Source organism: Rattus norvegicus, chromosome 3 (assembly GCF_036323735.1).
Source record: "Rattus norvegicus strain BN/NHsdMcwi chromosome 3, GRCr8, whole genome shotgun sequence".
Classification (NCBI taxonomy): Eukaryota; Metazoa; Chordata; class Mammalia; order Rodentia; family Muridae; genus Rattus; species Rattus norvegicus.
In genome coordinates, this window is record NC_086021.1 from 56,801,125 (window position 1) to 56,822,282 (window position 21,158).

The 21,158-nt window shown below is 44.1% G+C and overlaps 1 protein-coding gene and 2 pseudogenes across 8 annotated transcripts; 1 reads left to right on the top strand and 2 right to left on the bottom strand.

Annotated features, from left to right (window-relative positions):
* Positions 1 to 1,259: 1,259 nt before the first annotated feature.
* Positions 1,260 to 20,247, bottom strand: Rbm43 (RNA binding motif protein 43). 8 transcript variants are annotated; one of them, NM_001037649.1, is given in 6 exon segments: positions 2,463 to 3,086; positions 3,292 to 4,140; positions 4,846 to 4,925; positions 7,995 to 8,184; positions 10,190 to 10,308; positions 12,763 to 12,799. In NM_001037649.1, coding segments are annotated over 4 exon segments (1,032 nt in total). In that variant the 5' UTR covers positions 10,193 to 10,308; positions 12,763 to 12,799; the 3' UTR covers positions 2,463 to 3,086; positions 3,292 to 3,381.
* On the bottom strand, positions 17,243 to 18,259 carry Cct8-ps2 (chaperonin containing Tcp1, subunit 8 (theta), pseudogene 2; annotated as a pseudogene).
* On the top strand, positions 17,573 to 18,655 carry Cct8-ps3 (chaperonin containing Tcp1, subunit 8 (theta), pseudogene 3; annotated as a pseudogene).
* Positions 20,248 to 21,158: the final 911 nt, after the last annotated feature.

Consider the following 21,158-nt stretch of genomic DNA (forward strand, 5'->3'; position numbering starts at 1 on the left):
TCACACTAGGTATAGTCAATAGTATCAATTAAAAATACCTAGGGAGCTGGCCCCCCGGGTGCAGGCATATTTATGAGCAGAGACCTCAACTCTTGGGTACATCTGTCTTCATTTATCACTGACTCCATGTCTGTGAGTAACCCTATGCACTAAGGCGTACCTGTAACCAACCCCATTTGCTGGTACCCGCAAAATGACAAACAAAGGCATTATTAGCCTTTCTCCCAGTCGGACAAGATTGACAAGAACTGTTTCTGGCAGTACACACTTTGAAATAGGAAGGTTGAGGCAAGATCATAAGTTCTGGGCCAGTCTGGTCTCCATATAGCAAGATCTTGTCTTCAAATTATAGTTAATTAGTTAACACCCTGCCATACCTCCTGCCATGATAATTGACTAAACCCCTGAAGCAGTAAGCCAGTCCCAAATAAATATTGTCCTTTTATAAGAGTTGCTTTAATTATGGTGTCTCTTCACAGTAATAAAACCCTAACTAAGACAGTAGATAGTTAGACAGACGGACATTTTAAATTTATTCTTTAAAGATTCATACAATGTATTCCATTCATATTCAATGTCTCTATTTTCCCCCGCTCCTCCCAGGTCTCATGTATGCCTCCCCTGTGGCCCCTACTCAACGTCATGTTCTTCATGAATGTTCTTCATGCATGTTCTTCAACTAGCACACTGAATGGAATCAGGCTTCCCACATGTGCACAGGTGAACGACCATACACTGAAGCATGGCCAACTTCCCTGAAGGACCACACCCTGAAGGATACTGATTCTCCCTCCTCTAGCAGCCATTGACTACTGACCACCTCTGTCAGGAGTGGGAGCTCATGTGTCCCCTGCCCATCAGGCCTGGAATGCAGAGTGGCTTGAGTTCATGCAGGCAAGCACGGCCACCATGAGTGCCTGACTATACCCATCCTGCTGTCGTGCCTGGAACACTCTGCTTTGCCCCAGTCTTGCCCACGGCTGGATCTTACTGTCTTCCCCTCCACCGCCTTTCCTACAGTGTTCCCTTAGCCCCTGGTAGCAAGAGAGAAGGCCAGTGAGCCAAAGATGAGAAATCTTCCTCCTCCTGTGCTTTTCTGTTTTAAAATCTTGGCTTGCAGAAGATGCTCCCCCATCAGGTAAGGCAATCTGGGCAATCTCACAGGTTAGGCTCCTACTCAGGCTGTGGTAAGTTCTCACTAAAACCATCACCACATCTTAAGCAAGGAGACAGTGAATAAAGGTGCACGCAGACGTAGCGACGTAGCAAGGAAGCTTTATTCCAAGGTGAAGAGTAAAGCGCTCGGCAATTTACAGAACACAGGAAGGAGTATGTGGGACTTTCACTCTAAAACCCAGCTCTCCGGGGAAAGGCAGAAAGGTGGGTATTTCTCATAATTACCCATCAGAAGCAAGCTGTTCCTCCCCACTCTCATGCAGAAGTGTGTAAGAACCCTTTGGAAGATGCTTATAATAAATTATGTGACTTCATACCTGCCCCAGACAGCTATGCTTTAAGTGAGCATCTCAGTACCAGCTGGATCTGTGCAATGCTAACTATATCCTAAAACACCCAGGGGCAGGTATACCTCCCTTCCCCTTTGCCCTAATGACTGGAAACATGGTAACTGTGGGGTACTCTCACCACACTAGACGAAGTCAAGCAGCCATGGACTGAAATTGGGAGCCACAAACTTTCCTGCTTGTGAGTTTGCTCTGGTATACTGTCACAGCAACGAGAAGCTAACACAGATGGTATTTGGAGGTGGGGCCCTGAGAGGGCATGACTGAGTCATGAAGGAAGCCCCTCAGGATGAAATTAGTGTTCTAAGAGAGGGGACTACATTGCTTTCTCAAAGAAATCCAGCCCTTATCACAGTCCAGCCTTGACTGCACCCTGATCTGCCTCCCCCGCCTTTAAACTGTTGAGAAATGTCCATTGTTTAAGTCACCTCTCAAAACCTGTTACAGAAGCCCAAACAAGTGGAAGCATTCTTTTCGACAGATTGATCATGTTCTCTGGGGCACACATGTTGTTCAGACCGATGTAGTCCCATTTGTCAAGTTTTGGATTTGGTGGCCTGTGTTTTTTTGGTGTCAGAAATATACCAAGGAAACAAAGTGTTTAAACATTTGGGATTTAGATGGCAAAGAAGAATAAAGACCCAACAGATTTTTCCTACGCAGTTACAACAACCATGAGCATGTTTGTTTACTTGAAGAGGAACAGATACGGTTCTATTATTTATGAACCAAGATGAGCTCTGCAGAGCTCTGTTATGTAAAATTGACTTATTCTAAGGCTAAAAGTCAAGGGAGTCGCAGACCTGGAAACAAATCCCTGTGGCTTTTCTTTGTCTTTATTACCGTGCCAACTAAAGTAATAGCATTTGAAGAGGAAGATCGCGGATGCTCAGAACGCAGATGATCCTTCACGCAATAACGATGCAGCTCACAATTTAGTCTTCTGTACGTTTTCCTTTATTACGGTGCAAAAGGAATAAAGAGTCAGTAGAAATCGTACTTCGAACACTGAATCTCTTCCAAACAAGTGCTGATCCACTACCCAATGCTGTCAAGCAGTGCAGAGCAGCATCACTGAGCCTATCTGTCAGTCAACGCAGCAACCCGGGTACGCAGTCATCTCCTCACTGTGGGCAGTTTGGCAAATCTAGCATGTTCTGCAAACTACTTGAATTAAAGGCATTTCTGATTCACAATGTTTTCGACTCACAATGCTCATCTGGATGCCATACTATCGGAAAGCAAGAAGCACACACAAAAGCGTTCACACAGACTTCTCCCAAGATTCCCCCACAATTCTGACAGAACCACAACTTCCCAAGTGAGCTCGGCCAACATTCTAATGCTATGTGGGGTGAATACAAACCCCGAGAGCTTAGCAACAGCACACTAGTCATGCAAACCTATGCAAGGGAAGACTTCTTCTCCTAATAATTTTGATTTGCAGGGGAAATCAGTCAACATTTAGTGAGTTCTTTTTTTCAAGGCTTGATTTAGACATTACTTTTTATTCAATGCCAGTCCCATTCACTGTCTACTGGATAACTTTGGATAAGTAGTTTCTTTTTTTTTTTTCAAAGATTTATTCATTTATTATATATAAGTACACTGTAGCTGTCTTCAGATACACCAGAAGAGGGCATCAGATCTCATTACAGATGGTTGTGAGCCACCATGTGGTTGCTGGGAATTGAACTCATGACCTCTGGAAGAGCAGTCGGGTGCTCTTAACCGCTGAGCCATCTCTCCAGCCCGGATAAGTAGTTTCATATCCATATCTTCATATCCAAATCTTCACCTACACCCTGGGTGGGGGAGGGGCGGGGGGGGAGTGACCATGATAACTGTGGCCGAGACTTCAAGTGACCTTTTGCCCTGCAGACTTCATGAGCTGTGTCTTAAACAGGGACGTGTCAGAAGGAGGTCCTATAAGGTCAATATGTGTTCTGTGAACATTCATCAAAACTCTAGGATATCTGCAACACAGTTGTTCAAAAGCCTGCCTCATGTTTCTTTTCTCGCTCTCTCTCCTTCCTTCCAAAACCAGCAGCTCTTTTCTGAGCTCAAGGTAGAACTCCTGGGCCCACTCCTCAATGAGCTCCTTCACATGTCTGACGCTGCCAGGGTAAGACCCATCCCGGGCATCTTGTAGACAAAGGGTAGTGATGTCACCATCCACCCTTTCCTGACACAGGACATGGTATTTGCTCAGCGTTGGTTCATAAAACTGACACTTGTGTTTCAAGTAAAGAAAAACATCTGTATCAAGCACAAGTGTCTCCGGGCTGCCGGCAGGCTCAGGTACAGAGGTCCCCAGAGTCGGTGCAGAGTTCTCGTTTTTCTGCAGGACCCGTCTAGGGTTCTGTCCAGTCCAGTTTCTCCTCTCACCAGCGTATTTCCTGTTGTTTTCTAAAGCGGAAATAGCTTTTGATATCAAAGCCTGTTTGAGCTTCAGGATGGCCAGAAATGAACCTTGCACAGAGATTTTCCCACTGCGTCCCAATGGGCTAAAATTTAAAGTTGGGATTTTCTTTTTCAGGTCTACTACTAGGCTTTCTAGCACAATCTGAGGCCGAAAAACAGACAAATCAAGAATGGCCATCACATAGTTGAAGACCTACAACGAGAAAGAGAAAAAAGTCAAGACAGCACTGCCGCAGAGCAAGTGGCACACATTGCCTCCTGCCACTCTTCCCAGGGGTTCAGCTCTAAGGTAAAGTCTAGGCTTCCGGCTTCTCGATCTAGCTCACCCCCTCCAGAGGGGCCTACACTGCTCCACATGGATTCACAGCCCATACCACACATCCCAGAAATGAAGTCAAACAATATTTTGAGACAAAATTCTGTTTTGAATCGAAGTGCTTTTCAGAATCCATGGATATGTAAACTGTTGGTGTAAGCCTGACTCCAGATATCCCCCTGCAGTCAGTCCTGCCCTGCATCTCCCAACTTAAATTTCAATAGTGGCTACAACAGAAGCCTGGATTTTAACTTTCATTCTCCTACCCACTTTCCTCGATCCTTCAAAGTTCCTTTTTAAATATTCATCTTAATTGTTATTCCCTAGTATAAAACTTTCATCCCTGCTATCATCCAGGACAGCAAAAAAGCTCATAGTCACTTTAAAGGCATCACAGGATACACATAATATTGAAATATAAAAACATTTCTAGAGGCAGCTTTTGCCTTTGAGAACTGAGAAGTTACTTCTCTTTCCTAAGAAGCCATGGGGCTAGAGCCCTTTGTGTATCCTTGTATATAAAAGACTTCCCAAAACAAAAGGGGTCCAATCCTCAAAATACAGCCCAGGGCCCAGACTCACCTTTTCACTGAAGTGAGAGACTGTGAGCAGAGGCTCTGAGCCTAGAGGGTGTTTCTTTTGTCTGATGATGGTCTGTGCAACTATGGAAACATTAGCATCAACAGTGTTTATGCCATGACACAACACACACCAACAAGTACCTTAATTAACAAATGGAGACCTTCAGTTCTATTGTTTGCAAAGTAAGTTTTTTACATTTTTTTCCTACACCTGACATTCAAATAGCCTTTCCTTCGAGCTTTAACACACTAAAATTCACCATAAAGGTGTTAATAAGATACTAATTCTATTTTTAAACACACAAATCCATACAGGAGTAAAAAGCAAGAGCCTAAGGTCAATCCTCCATGCCACCCATCAGAGGATTACCGCCTTCCGGAAACTCCACACAGCTGAAGTTTTTTTGTCTAACTCTCTGCTAATTTCCATCCCTGCCTTGCTCTCGACACTGACAAATCCAGACCTGGGGCCTCTCTGATCACTATAACCACCCATGGCTAATCTCAACCTCTATGGCTTTGGACATATCTACGTGATCACTTCCAAACTTCTGCTCCTACTTCATTGTCCTAACAGGTGTCACATCGAGGAAAGCTCACTTCTTCGTCAGCGTTCCCCTGAGCATCTTCAAATACCGTCTTCCAGGTCTCCAAAACTGAGGTGTCCTAAGTACCCACGGACTCTGCTCCAGCCTCTCTACAGCGGCAGCCACTGACAGATCGTATTCTCCACACTGCAACATTGTTTCAGAACAGCAACTCCACTCCTCAGTCCCTTACTCAGAACCTCCAACAGCTCCCACCTCACCACAAGCAACCCAGAAACGTCCCCGGGGCCACAGGCTGCTCAGCACACAGGGGTCCCAGCTCTCAAGGTCCTCATACCTATTACTTTGTTCACACGCATTCCATCTCTGCCTTCCTATTTCTGCAAACACTCAACATACTTCTCCCCATCCCTCCTCACCGCACTCCTCACCACAACAATTTTTACCAGTCCTTCATTTATCCTAGAATGTTCTTCCCCTTTATCCTTATGAATCCCCTTAACCCCACCCCCTTTTGCTTCATTCTGGTCTCCGCTCAACTGTTACAGAAACAGAGTATTTCAGATCTGGGAACACACCTAGTTGGTACAGCACATGTTTTGCATAGATAAAACCTTGGGTATTGGGTATGTTATCCCCAATATGGCTAGTGTACATGAAACCTTGGATGTAATCCCCAACACACACACACACACACACACACACACACACACACACACACACACAGAGAGAGAGAGAGAGAGAGAGAGACAGAGAGAGACAGAGAGAGAGAGAGAGAGAGAGAGAGAGAGAGAGAGAGAGAGAGAGACCGACACTGACCACATTGATTTCCAACCAGATCTGGTAGTGTAAATTTGTAATCCCAGCTGTCAGGAAACTAAAGCTGAAGGCCCTTAGTTCAAGGCCAGCCTGGGCATCTTGGGCAACATGATAAAATTCCATCTCAAAAAATAAATGAGAAAGAGGGCTGGAGAGATGATGTACCAGGAAAGAACACTTGCTGCTCTCCTAGAGCACCTCAGTCTCATTCTCTGCACCCACATCCGGTGACTCACAATCTCCTGTGTGTAACCCAGCTTCAGGGATCCAACGCCCTCTTCTGGGCTTCTCAAGCACCTCTAGACACATGACATTCAGACACTCATGCACACAAGCATACACATACACGCACCATAAAATAAAAATAACAGAGAGAACTTTTTTCAAATAAAGTGTTAGAAGAGCAAAAGAAATTTCCCAACCCAGTCTACCTAAAACAATACCACCCAGTCACTTTTATCTCTTTACTATTCCTCACACTTTTTCATAACGTTTGTAAGTTAACATATAAATAGATGTAAACATAAATGTACAGTTATAAATAAAGCACAAACATATTGTACATCCGTTGCCCTAATAGACACCCACCCTCACTGATGTACATACACTTCATGAAAACTAAAAAGACTGCCTATTCCATGCATGGTTGTGTTCTCAACATCATCCAGAATAGTATTTAGCAATATTTGCTCCATAAATATCATCTTACACCACTACTGCCAAATTTTTAAAGATATGGCAAGCCCTCGCCACAACCACATACCTGAACACCCCTCAAACAGAGCCTGTGTGTGTGTGTGTGTGTGTGTGTGTGTGTGTGTGTGTGTGTGTGTGTGTGCGCGCGCTATTACACCTGCATGGAACTTTCACTCCTGATGGGGTAGAGCCCGGAGAATGTTCTCTGGCACCTATTCCTCTAGTATTCCTAAGCCTAAAAAAGAACTGTCCCTCTTCCAGGCTGGCGTAGCAAAGACAATCTGCAGCCAACCAGGTGGCTGTTTCAAGCTGAGGTGGGAGGCAGAATGGCTCGGTCCTATTTCAGGTGCAGGCCATAGTCCTCAGTTCAATGTTACCAGTGGCAAAGCAAATTCTTTATTAGAATTTTCACTTGATGTGCTGGAGAGATGGCTCAGTGGTTAAGAACACTGACTGCTCCTCTAGAGGTCCTGAGTTCAATTCCCAACAACCACATGGTGGCTCACAACCATCTGTAATGGGATCCAATGCCCTCTTCTGGTGTGTCTGAAGACAGCTACAGTATATATATATATATATATATATATATATATATATATATATATATGTATGTATGTATGTATGTATGTATGTATATGTATATATGTATATATATATATATATTAAATCTTTTTTAAAAGAACAAGAAGAGGAGGAGGGGAGGGAGAGGGGGAGGAGAAGATTTTCCACTTGATAGTTTGAGGGATTAGAAGCACAGAGTGTGATTATATTGTTGTTGCCACCAGAAACTCCCAAAGTAATTGTCCCATCTAGGAGATTATATGTAATTTAACTTTATTTTACACATGTTCTATATCTGCCTCCCAAGAAGCAAAATATTTTTTAAAGTCTTCAAGTCTTTTTCACTCACTGACATTTTCATGAGCTATTTTCATATATTTTTGTAAACGTAAAACCGACTGGTTTTCAGAATAGAGTAATTTTTAATTCTACTTGAAACGCTGCCAATCCCATCGACGATCTTATCAATATGAAATTTTAATTTCACTGAGAAAGCACTTCTCAGATGTGCTTGGTTAAGAAATACCTTTCTTTTCCTTGAAGATGATATACGCAACTCCTTTGGATCTTGGTGGATATATCACCTTTTCCACATGTCCGCCCTCATCCCGGAAGTAGCGCTTCACTAACTGGTCTTTTGAGAGGCCGACTGGAAGCCCAGAAACTACAACTGTTCTCTCAGAAACTGTGGGATCTTTGACCGTCAACGCTGATGCCTGCAGGAAAACAGTTGGCTACTGTTTAAATATGAGCCTACGAAAGGTGCAATCACATCAGTGGGATACAACACATCCTTCCACAAAGTTGATCAGTGGGAGTTTGTCTGCCTCATTCCACTTACTAACATAGACGTTAGTCAAATTTGAGAGTTCTGTGCACAGTGATCCCTTTATTTTTTCCAATAGGTAGAAAACAGTATTAAATATTTGATTTTAGGAAGACCCAAAAGAAGAGTGTCATGGGGAAAAAAAGAAAATGAAAAAGAAATAAAGAAATATTTTTGTTTGTTTTTTGAGATGCATCTTTCTATGCAGCCTTAGCTGGCCTTGAACTTGCTATTTAGACCTGGATGACTGCAATCTCAGAGATCCCCCTGCCTCCGTCTCCCCAGTGCTGGGATTAAAGTCATCAGGGAGAGGTACCATTCGTTTTCTAACACTTTAAAGAGGCTTTGTATACAGCTCAGTGATAGAGGGCTTGAGTCTTGTGTATAAAGTCCTGGTTTATTAAAATAACTACAAAGAAGACAACGTTTGAAAGATGCTATACATTTCCTGGATTACTGAGACCCAAGTATGTAAGCCAGTGAGCAGGGGATCCCTCTTACGGTCAGCATCAATGGGAAGTCTTGCAGCAAGGTGCTGGCTGCATAGACTACACCCCATTTCCACCAGGGATCTGAGGTGACAGTGAGTCACAGAGGAACATGCTCTCGCAGAAGCTCGTGCCGTGTGGAGTGCCCAGCAAAACTCCTTCATTTAGATTCGCCTTCTAAGTCCACTTCTGCTTAGCGCCTTCATGTGTCTCCCACCTCAAGTTAGGAAGGGAATCCATCTGCCTCACTCAAGATGTGTGCAATATGCCAGGACCAGTTGCAGCAAAGTTCAGACATAATCCATTTAACTAGCTGGGAAGGACCACACCTCCTGAGCTGGACTGGTGGTTAACCAACCGCAAAGGAGCTTTGGACTCTCAAGACAAGGACTATATTTCAAGTAAGGTCCATCTGGGAGAGAAGCCTACTTCTACCTCCCCAGAAGGACAGCAAAGGAATGGCGTATGTACACACACAGTGTTCTGTTCACCCTGACGGCCTTAAAAATGAAAGCAAAAGAATAAAATCGGCTCACTGGGACAGACTTCAACCGTTTTCAGGGAGACAAAAATAACACGCAGGTATATGTAAGGACAAGACAGAAGAAACAAACAGAGAGTAAGAAAAGGGGGTTGTGGAGTAAAAGTGACAGTCTGCACCACAGACCCTCAGGTGTGAAGGAAAGAAACACACACAAGTCATGAACGGCTACCAGTAACAAACTCGCTCCAGCTTGTTCCAAGCACAGTCTAGCCCCACATACACACAGGCTTGAGCACACAAGTCCCATAGTGGCAGACACTGGAACAGACCTCAGTGAAAGCTGAGGAAGATACCTAAATTAACCCTCTGGAGACTCTAGCTAGCCCGGGCACACATGAGCACTGCAGCCCTCTTTTCTGGCATCTGAAGGGAGCCTGGCCTAAAGATCACGAGCGAACTAAATCTTAAGTAGAAGGGGAAAGCGAAAATGGAAAAGATCCTTTGAGCATCACTAGAAACGTTGCCCTTTATGTGGTTAAGAAAACACATGACATGAGACCAAAAGAGGAAAGCATCTTTAGCAAGCAGTTAGACCTTGCTGGAACCGTATTTGCTCCTCAGGATGCGCTGCTGTCGAGTTTTAACTTTTCCACTAAATGTGCCAAGTCTTCGCAATTCCAAAAACTCAAAAACTGGCTACAAAAGAAAGTGAAGCTATCCAATGTTTCAACATAACAATAAAGGTTGAGCTGACAGAAATTAAAGGGGGGAAATGATGAGGTTACATTACGGAAATCATGTAATATTCTATACAGGTTAAAGTACGTTATAGAGGTACAAAAACAGCCTGAAGAAAAAATTTAAGTGAGATTACAGCTCCCAGTGTTGAAAATGGAAGAAAGCGGTCGCTCCTCCTCACTTACCATCGTGGAATTCAGAAAACTAAGGCGGTGGTGGTGATGGCCCAGAAGATGCAGGGTCTCGGAATCGCTGTCCTTTCAACCAGTAGCTGAGTCAAGATGAGATGGCACGCAGGTCCTACCTAAGGAAATTGTGCTTTTAAGTTTACAATGTATGTATGACACTCTCACCACATGCATCCTATAACTTAAGACATTAATAAAAAAACATATTCATCAAACTTACCTTCCACACCTGACAATACATTGGGCACTACACTACAAGTGGCGAGCAGAAAGACAATGGTCGCTATGAAATTGTGTTCTCTTCAAAACATGTACTGTAGGGGGCTAGAAAATGGCTCAGCAGGTAAGAGTACTTGCTACTTTTACAGAGGGCCTGGGCTCGGTTCCCAGCACCAACATGGTGATTCACTACTGCCTGTAACTCCAATTCAAGGGGATCTGGCACCCTCCTCTGGACTTTGAGACACCAGGCAGGCATGTGGTATACATTCATACATGCAGGCAAAACACACACATAAAATATGATAAAATAAACTTATGAATAAAAATGGCTGTGTCCTCTTTCTGCCATGAAGCACTTGATGGGCTTTATAATTCATATTTCGAGCACAGCTAAGCCATTTCAAAGGAGCTTGGTTTGCAGAAAAGAGGGCTCTCTATTGCTCTACGGAAGGAAACAGAACACCTCATTTAAAACACATCTCACCCACAATATTTACTATAAAACTACAGTAAATGCTATCCAGGATTAAGAAGCCAGATTAATTCTGGATACAGTACAAGAGAGGCTCTGTGAACGAGAGCCCTTGAAGGCTCCATACAACCAAATAGCAAGTAAAAGACATTTTCAGACTGGGCGGTGGCGGTGCACACCTTAGATCCCAGCACTGGGAGGCAGAGGCAAGGTGGGTCTCTGTGAGTGTGAGGCCAGGGTGGTCTATAAAGCAAGTTCCAGGACAGCCAGGGCTACACAGAGAAACACTCTCTTGGACGACCAATCCAAAGGGAGGAGGAGGAAGGGGAGGAGGAGGGAGGAGGAGGGAGGAGGAGGAGGGTATTGTTTTCAGCACATAAATTTCGGGCAGGGAGGTGGAGGAATGCATATGTTTCATATTGATAGAATACAAGACAAAGATAAAATCCTCAAAACTATAAAAAATAAGAACTTACTGGGTATGTGACAAAGAAGACACTTTCATGGCAGTAAATGGTCTGTCTTCCAGATGGTATAGTGTAAAGTTGGAAATACGCAGACCCAAGTGTTCCTCAGTCTAGTCCCCAGACACTTATTGCAAAGTCCCTTACAACTGACTTTTCAGATCTCCAGGCTGGGTGACTCCCTGGCTTTTATCTCTGCAGCTCAGTGTCCTGACAGCCCACACCAGCCTCCTTGGTAAATGGTGGCACCGTCCTTCCAGCTGTTCATCAATATCAAAGACAAAAATCAATTTGAGCTCAGGAAAGCTCCACACCTCATCAGCACTAATGTGTTTCTTAATTCAATTGTCAACGTAGTGCACTTTATCTTTAGAATCAAAGCAGCTCCCTGTGGAGCTTGTTTTGCAAGACCTCACTTCCTTCTGTGATCTCTTCAATGCCCTTCTTCCTTAACTCACTTATGTCTGAGGACATATGGCTGTATGTCTTCTGAGACCCATTGTGAGCAGAGAATTACCAGTCTCCTCTGTGCACAGTAAAGAAGAAAAATGGGTGTCCTGGAAAAAAAAATCCACTCAAATACTGTGAAACAAGGGAATTTCAGCAGAGGTATGGTGGCATTTTACAGTTTCCATGCTCCGCTTTAAGGGGCTCTGGCCTTTATAACGAAAGAAAGAAAGAAAGAAAGAAAGAAAGAAAGAAAGAAAGAAAGAAAGAGAGAGAGAGAGAGAGAGAGAGAGAGAGAGAGAGAAAGAGAGAGGGGGGAGAGGGGGGAGAGAGGGGGGAGGGAGAGAGAGAGAGGAAGGAGAGGGAGACAGACAATGGTGTAAAGTAAAACTTCTTAAATGTGGCACTAAGAAGAAACATTTCATTTGCTGTTTTGTTTTCTATTTACTTTTCTCAAACACTTGTTTATTTTCAAGGACTAGACGTTGACGCTCACCAAGTAAAACACACATACACACACACTCACTCATCAGGTGAAACATATACAGAAACTCATGCACGCACAGTAACTGCTCCAAAACATAATCACCTAAGTCTTTAGACAAAACCCGGGTCCCTGAGTAAAGGCCTAGCACCAAGAGAAAGGGGCAGCAAGCCAATGCCCTCAGCTCAGACTCTTCTAACTAGCTTCTTCCAGTAGTTAGCTAGGGCCTCAATTTCTGGGTCACTGTCCTCGCCCCTACTCCTAAACCACCGCAGTCCCGCCCAAACCACCTTCCGGACGAAACCCGCGAGTCCCTGCCTATTCATCAGTGGGGTTAGAAAGGCCCCCGTGTCCCCACCCGTGGGAGCCAGACCTGCCGCTCCCGCGATGGCCACTTCGGGGCGCGCGACCGCGCGGAACTCATGCTTTGGGACCCTCGGCGCGCCTCCCTGCACTGCAAACCAGGGGAAAAACTACTTGCCTGGGCAGGGAGGAGATGCTCAGGCAGCGGGAAGGCCTAAAAGCTGGCAGCGAGCAGGTTCCACTTTCGTTTTCTAGTTCCTGTCGCCCTGGAGACACAGCTTGAAAGGGCGGCGCCGGCTAGGTTAGTCTCTCCGCGCCTTTGCGTTTCCTGCGCAAGACGTCCCGGAGGCATCTGGGCTTCTCTCGGTCTCAACAGCGCTTTCTCAAGCCGGACGTCCCACCCCTCCTTCCCGCCGGCCGGGTCTGCCCAGGCTGCAGAGCCCAGAGCCCAGGGCAGGATGACCCTATGATCCTGCCCTCCGAACTCAACCATATGGCCTGGCGATGCTGGATAAATCTAGCCCAGTGAAATCAAAGAAATATGAAGGCAAAGGCAGAGAGCATGAACTCCCGTGTAAAGAAATGGAAAGTGAAATCATGAGATACCAATTTTCAACCAGTTTGCCCAAATTAGCAGCTACCCAATGTTAGCACAAGCCGGTTTAAGTACAACCCTTTTTAAGGTTTGGACATCTCTCCAAGACTCAGAACACAGCTCCCCCACATTCGCACTTTAGCATGCCCTATACTTGAAGCCAAATCCCTCTGACCCCTTCCTGACTCTCTCCTGCACCTTTGCTGACCCTAAGCCAGTCATAGAAATCAGGATTCCTCTTCCCCAAAGTGGGTCATATAAAATATACACTTCTCGTCCCAAACAGGCTATGAAACCTACTCCCCTCTCTCCGAGGGAAGACTCATTCCTTCAGGAAGGAATGCTGCACCGGGCAAATATGAATCCAGACAGGCTGGGGTGGCTAATCTTGACTGTCAACTTGATACATTTGGGAAGAAGACCTTCTGTTGAGGAACTACCTCTATACTATAGGCATGTCTGTGGCATTTTCTGTTTTATGTTTGTTTTGTTGTTGTTGTGGTTGTGGTGGTGGTGGTGGTGGGCTTGGGGGTTTTTTGTTTTGATTTTTGTTTTGGGTTTTTGTGTTTTAGGTTTGTTTGGGGTTTTTTTGTTTGTTTGTTTTTGTTTTGTTTTGTTGGTTTCTCTGTGTAGCCCTGGCTGTCCTGGACCTGTTCTGTAAACCAGGTTGACCTCAAACCCATAGAGATCTGCTGCCTCGGCTAGAATTAAAGGAGTGTGCTACCACTATTGCAGTGTGGTATTTTCTTGATTGCTAATTAATACAGAAGAGCTGAGTCGACTGTGGGCGGCACCATCCTTAGGCAGGTACACACACCCCCACCCACCAACACCCTCACACCCCCAGCACTGTATGAAATGTAACAGAAAGCAAGCAGACAGGAAGTGGTCAGCAGCAGTCCTGCCAGGTTCCTGCTTCAGGTTCCTTCAGGTTGCTTTAAACCAAAATAGACCTTTTCACGTTGCTTTTGGTCATGGTGTTTATCCCAGCAATAAAGAGCCAACCAGAACATGAAAGTACAACTTCCTTCCCAAAGCTGTCCATTATTTATCTACCTTGAGCAGAAAAACTTGTTTTCTTTGGGCCTTTGGCTGTTTCTGTCTGATGGCCTCTGCTTCACATTCAATGCTGATAAGCTATTAATAAAATTAGTAGGCTGTTCTTTTGCTCTTTTTTTCCCCCAGTATGTCTGGTAGCTTTTACCTTTACCATGGCTAAGGTAAAGGTCTTCCTGTTCTAGCATTATCAAAACACAATGATGTGCAAAGGTGTAAATGTGCAGATAGCCTCAAACTTACAGTTCTACTCTTAGAAGTTCCCCTCCAATGGTAGTGCATGGGTGAGCCTAAGGGGCTATACAGAAATGAATATATGCTGCTTGTAGTAAGGAGTCTACACTGCTTATCAATGAAAGAACCTACTTACGTGCTTGATGGTACTTCAAGGCTATGAAGATTTTAGGACAGAATGAGATAGAACTCCGTGTAATTAAATAGTTGCCCCATTTATAGTTTATTTCCAGATCCTCCTGCCTTAGCCCTCAAAGTGCTAGGTTTTCAAGCTTATGCCACCATGCTGACACCTCCCCACCACCACTATGCCAATCTGAATGTCTAATAAACATCTAAAATGTAAGGAGAGTAAACAGAAAGAACTTTTCCCCCATGCTTTGGATTGAAGCCAGTGTCCATGCATGATAGGCAAGCGCTATCCACCTGACTCCCTGCTGCAAACCCTTGTTTACATCTTGTTTACACTCCACGTTTATATTCTTGATACAGCGTGGTGTCTTCGCTTCCTCTCCTTTTGCTGTGATCAAATATATAATCAGGTTAATGGAGAAAGGGTTTCTCCTGACTCACAATTTCATCTGCAGGAAGTCAGCATAGCAGACACTTGAAACAACTGATGATGCCACACCCACAGGCAGGAGCAGAAAGCAATGGACTGACAAATGTTTACCTTGATTTCTCCTCTCTTATGCAATCCAGGATTCCTTACCCAGAGAACATCACCGCCTATATATAATATAACCACAGGGACCCAGTAGCCTAGACAATCCCTTATTGAAACTTCTTTTCTAGGCGATTCTAGCTACACTGTATCAAATTGATCAAACCAAACTCAATACATGGTCATAAAGACCCTTTCTAAAACTTTAAAATATTGAAACAATGTTTGACATTTTCATAACGCATTTATGTCACCCCCCAAAAAAGAATCACAAGATTATACTGTTAAAAGTACCTCCTGACATACTTGGGAATAGCAAAAGGGAAATTTTCTTTTTTTTTCCAAGTCTCATCATTTTATTTATTTATTAGCCTTAAAGAGTTATTTTTGACTGGACTCCACATTTAAGAAGTCCTCGGCCTCCTTCATTCTCAGCCAAAGGGTTAGCATATTCTGAAGCTGCCTCTTTACTTTTGGTGCCCCGTTTCTTCAGAGCTTCATGAGCTTTTGTGTGGTGGGTCATGGGGCATAGCAAGATGCCAATTCTTTGGGGCTTTGGTCTTGGACTTCTCACCCTCTCTGTTAAAGGGCATCCTGCCAACATGCTAGTGAACATCATTATCTTTTTTTTTTTTTTTTTGGTTCTTTTTTTCGGAGCTGGGGACCAAACCCAGGGCCTTGTGCTTGCTAGGCAAGCGCTCTACCACTGAGCCAAATCCCCAACCCCGACTTCATTATCTTTAAAGAGATTGGAGTTTCAGATTCTGCAAGTTCTTTGGGGCCTCAACTGCCAAGACACGGTGGTGTCTCTCAGCGTATTAGTACCATCTCTCCTTTCTACAATAACCACATTGAGAACATCATTCCCAATGCATCCCTGAACAGATTTGTGCTTCCTTTCTTTGGTCTCTACAAGAATCCCCCTTTCTCAACAACAAAAGAAGAGTCTACTGTGGTCAAGACACACTGCTGCATAGGAAAACTTTGTTTATCGTTCCCACCACTGATTCAGACCTCATAACCTTCCCATCCTTCATCCAGAACATCATCAGGAATGTCAGCAACGATTGGCTTCTCGTAGAAATACACTGTCCACTTCAGTGCATTTCTGATAGCTGGTGTCTGGGAAGGAGATACTCAGTTTGATCTTGACACACGGTCCCCAGGAGGCAGCATAGAAAGGGGTAGGGACAAAGCAAAGGGAAAATTTCAATTACCACCTCTTTAATCAATTTTGGACATATTCTCTCCCTTTCGTGTATGTGTGTGTGTGTGTGTGCGCGCGCGCGCGCGCACACACGCACACACATATGTATAGGGCCAATAAGATGTCTCAGTGGGTAGACCCACTTGCTGTCCAGCCTAACAACCTGAATTTGATCCACAGGCCCCCCATATAGTAAAAGGAGATAACAGAGTCCACAAGTTGTCCTCAGATCTCCTCAGACACACACACGCACACACACACACACACACACACACACACACACGCATCTACAGACTCAATGTTGTTCTTCCCACAATCTCTAAAGCACTGTATATAGAAATTGAAAAACAAGCTTAACTGGTGTGGTAACACCTGCCTGTGATCCCAGCATTCATGAGGCTGAGGCTCAATGATGTGTTTAAGGACAGCCTGGGCTACATAGAAAGACCCAGTCTCACAGGAAGAAGAAAAAGAAAGATGGAGGAGGGGGAGGAGGAGGAGGAGGAGGAGAAGGAGGAGGAGGAGGAGAAGGAGGAGAAGGAAGAGGAGGAGAAGGAGGAGGAAAAGAGGAGGAGGAGGAGGAGAAGGAGGAGGAGGAGGAGAAGGAGGAGGAGAAGGAGGAGGAGGAGGAGGGGGAGGAGGAGGAGGAGGAAGAGGAGGGGGAGGAGGAGGAGGAGGAGGAAGAGGAGGAGAAGGAGGAGGAGGAGGAGAGAGAAGGAAGGAAGTAGCTGAGCTTGCCTGCTCTTTAGTTCCTCCAGACTTCCAAAAAAAGCTTCTTGCAGGCTGATCACATCACTTCAAGCCCCCAAGCCTCCAGTCTTTTCCCAGATGCTCCAGGATAAAACAAAACATTTTGAGCCTTAGAAGAGGCTGGAAACCTCTTCTATATAAAAGTACAAGCTTGCAAGGAATCTTCCCAAACTTTCATACAGCATAGGGACCAAGTGGAATGAATTAAGTGTTCTTCAGTCTCCTGGAGAGTGGTTTGTGATAAATGATACAGAACCCATTTTGAAAGATCTGGAAGTATAGCATCCTGATGCACAAATGACACCATGGTCTCTCATCCTCAAGAGCAAGAAGTTGGAGATGGCAGAAATTCCGTTTTGGTATTTGCTGAAGTCCTCTGGAACAAGCTGAATAATTTCTCAGAGCTAGTTGCTCAGTTTCAGAGATGATAAGTTAAGAAATGGCACACAACAAAAGTCTATCAGCACCCTTCTGATCGCACGATGAGGTCCTGTAAATCTCTCAGGATGATGATGAAGTATCGTCCCTACTTTTTACCCCAGAAACGAGTGCACACTGCGAACAACACATTTTTGGTCACACTTACTACTCAGTGACTATTTTTCCTGATTCCAGTAATTTCAATGATAAAAACATCAGAGTTGTAAACTTCTGGGATCTGGTAACCCATGGATTGGTTTTTAAGAAAGAAACTGAAAGTACTCTTATCCTTTTGAAGGCAAAACAGAGATGAGGGAACGGTGCCGAGAAAGACTGCTGAAGAGTTGCTGGATTTCATTAAAGGAAAATCTCATGGGTACACAAAGCAACGCTACTGTTGGCAGTGATGAAGACGACATTAAAGCAGGTGACAAAGTGACAAACATGGCTCTTCATTATGCAAACAAAGGCAATACCATGTTGGTAAGGCTGGACTCAAAATGGGATCTCAAGAGACAATAAAAGAGTTAGAGCTACAGCTCTCCCCAGATTGATTCTTCTTACTCTTGAGGAAATAGAGCATTTCTTCAAGGTATGGAGGTAACAGCATTTGCTTCTATTAAGTTACAGATGCATGGGTGGTTGTTTTCAATCATGAAAAAGAAGACGGTACCATTTCTATTATACTGTGTTGAGGTTCTATAGTTGATCTGATGGTTGATATAGGAAGAGCAAGAGATGATGGTGTTGATGCATTGAAGTTCTCACAGGGGATAAACATCTTGCTTGGTGGGGTGAAAGATCAGAAACTGAACTAGCCAAACACATCACAACATATGGAGAGCCAAGGTCTGGACTTGAACAGTATACTAGAAAGAAGCTTGTTGTAGCATTTGAAGCTATTTCATGGGCACTGTTAGAAAATTCTAGAGTTAAGGCCAATGATGTAACCTCTAAAATATGTGTAGTGAACCAAGAAGGAAATAAAACTGTTGGATTAGATCTTTAGGCAGAAATTCTGCTGTACAAGCCATGTTGGATGCGGTATTCTAGATACCGACTTGGAAGAATATTGGGCAATTAAGTTGGCTACTAATATTGCAGTTGTTGTACTTAAAGTGGATCAGGTCAACCATCGTGACTAAACCATCTCAGGGGTACAAGCCTCCGAGAAGAAAATCGGCTGGGATGAAGACCAACATGAGTGAACAACTTTACTTCTGTAGGCGAAGGTTTTACAGTCTCCTTACATTAGTAAGTGCTTCAATTTTGCATTCTCTGCTGGATGATGAAAACATTTCCTGGGGCTGGGGATTTAGCTCAGTGGTAGAGCGCTTACCTAGGAAGCGCAAGGCCCTGGGTTCAGTCCCCAGCTCCGAAAAAAAGAAGAACCAAAAAAAAAAAAAAAAGAAAACATTTCCTTTTTTATCTGAAAGTTTTATGGACCCTCAGGGCATTTCAAAATAGTCAAAACAGTCTCTAGAAAGAACAGATCTGGAAGGTTCACACATCTCAATTTTTTTTTTCCGGAGCTGGGGACCGAACCCAGGGCCTTGTGCTTGCTAGGCAAGCGCTCTACCACTGAGCCAAATCCCCAACCCTCAATTTTTAAATATTACCTCAAACTTACAGTGACTGAAATGAGACGGGAATGGCATAAAGATAAGTCCAGCCAGAAATCAATCCCCATTTACACGGCTCTGATGGTTTGGATCCAAAAGGCACCCAAAGGCCACGACCTGGTGAAGGTTTGATCTGAGGTGCTGTTGGGAAGTGAGGCTCCATCAGAGGTAGGTCGATGAGGGCATGCCCTTTAAGGGACACTGGGACCCTGGCCTCTTCCCCTGCCTTTGCTTCCTGGCCACCAGGAATATAGCAGCTTTACTCTACTTCATTCTCGGTCCTCTCTCTGTACACTTCCATGCCACAGGCCCAAAGCAACAGAGCAAAGGGGACATAGAATGACGTCTCTGGAGCTGAACTAAAAGCACTCTGTCCCCATTTAAAGGTCATTCTCTCAGGTGTTTTCTCCCTGACAGAAAGCTACTACAGTGATGGAATGTTGACTAAGCTACAGTGATGAGCAGGAAACTGGTAAATCACCCTTTCTGGATATGCGAGGGAATGTTTCCAGGAAAGACAAGCATTTAATTGGTAGAGTGGATAAAAATAAAAAGGATCTCCCATCGCCAATGTGTAGCATTGTCAACTCTACTGTGAGCCCAGTGGAACAAAACAGAAGAAAGGCAAAGCTACCACAGATACCCTTTAAGACTACACAGCCCTCGGGGTTGGGGATTTAGCTCAGTGGTAGAGCACTTGCCTAGCAAGCGCAAGGCCCTGGGTTCAGTCCCCAGCTCTAAAGAAAAGAAAAGAAAAAAAAAAAAAGACTACACAGCCCACTCTGGCTTTGAGCTCAGACCATTCCTGTTTCTGCCTCAGTTCCCAAGGGCTGGAACGATGGTATATAGCACAACACTTGGCCAAATTCAACCTATTTTATTAACTATCTTTCTTCTTTGGTTTTGTTAGAAAAAGGACATCCGCTTCCCCACCGTTACAAACTTAAAGCCATATCATCAGCTCCCCTGTGCCCATGCCTTGAAGATCGTGGGCCTCTTCTTCAAGAGACAAACCCTTATAGCAAAACCCTATCTATGGGCATCATCCAATAAACTATGTGGTCCAATAATTATCAAGAAGAGTACCACCTCAGAAGATGGAAAGATCTCCCATGCTCATGGATTGGCAGGATTAATATGGTAAAAATGGCCATTTTACCAAAAGCAATCTACAGATTCAATGCAATCCCCATCAAAATACCAATCCAATTCTTCAAAGAGTTAGACAGAACAATTTGCAAATTCATCTGGAATAACAAAAAACCCAGGATAGCTAAAGCTATCCTCAACAATAAAAGGACTTCAGGGGGAATCACTATCCCTGAACTCAAGCAGTATTACAGAGCAATAGTGATAAAAACTGCATGGTATTGGTACAGAGACAGACAGATAGACCAATGGAATAGAATTGAAGACCCAGAAATGAACCCACACACCTATGGTCACTTGATTTTTGACAAAGGAGCCAAAACCATCCAATGGAAAAAAGATAGTATTTTCAGCAAATGGTGCTGGTTCAACTGGAGGGCAACATGTAGAAGAATGCAGATCGATCCATGCTTATCACCCTGTACAAAGCTTAAGTCCAAGTGGATCAAGGACCTCCACATCAAACCAGACACACTCAAACTAATAGAAGAAAAACTAGGGAAGCATCTGGAACACATGGGCACTGGAAAAAATTTCCTGAACAAAACACCAATGGCTTATGCTCTAAGATCAAGAATCGACAAATGGGATCTCATAAAACTGCAAAGCTTCTGTAAGGCAAAGGACACTGTGGTTAGGACAAAACGGCAACCAACAGATTGGGAAAAGATCTTTACCAATCCTACAACAGATAGAGGCCTTATATCCAAAATATACAAAGAACTCAAGAAGTTAGACCGCAGGGAAACAAATAACCCTATTAAAAAATGGGGTTCAGAGCTAAACAAAGAATTCACAGCTGAGGAATGCCGAATGGCTGAGAAACACCTAAAGAAATGTTCAACATCTTTAGTCATAAGGGAAATGCAAATCAAAA

Excerpts from the sequence above, each read along its gene's own strand:
- Rbm43 (XM_063283546.1), bottom strand. Across the intron at positions 4,926-7,994 it reads CATCTTCAAGGAAAAGAAAG|TTGCACAGACCATCATCAGA; the intron begins GTATTTCTTAAC and ends ATGTTTCCATAG. Across the intron at positions 4,141-4,845 it reads TCTCTCACTTCAGTGAAAAG|GTCTTCAACTATGTGATGGC; the intron begins GTGAGTCTGGGC and ends TTCTCGTTGTAG.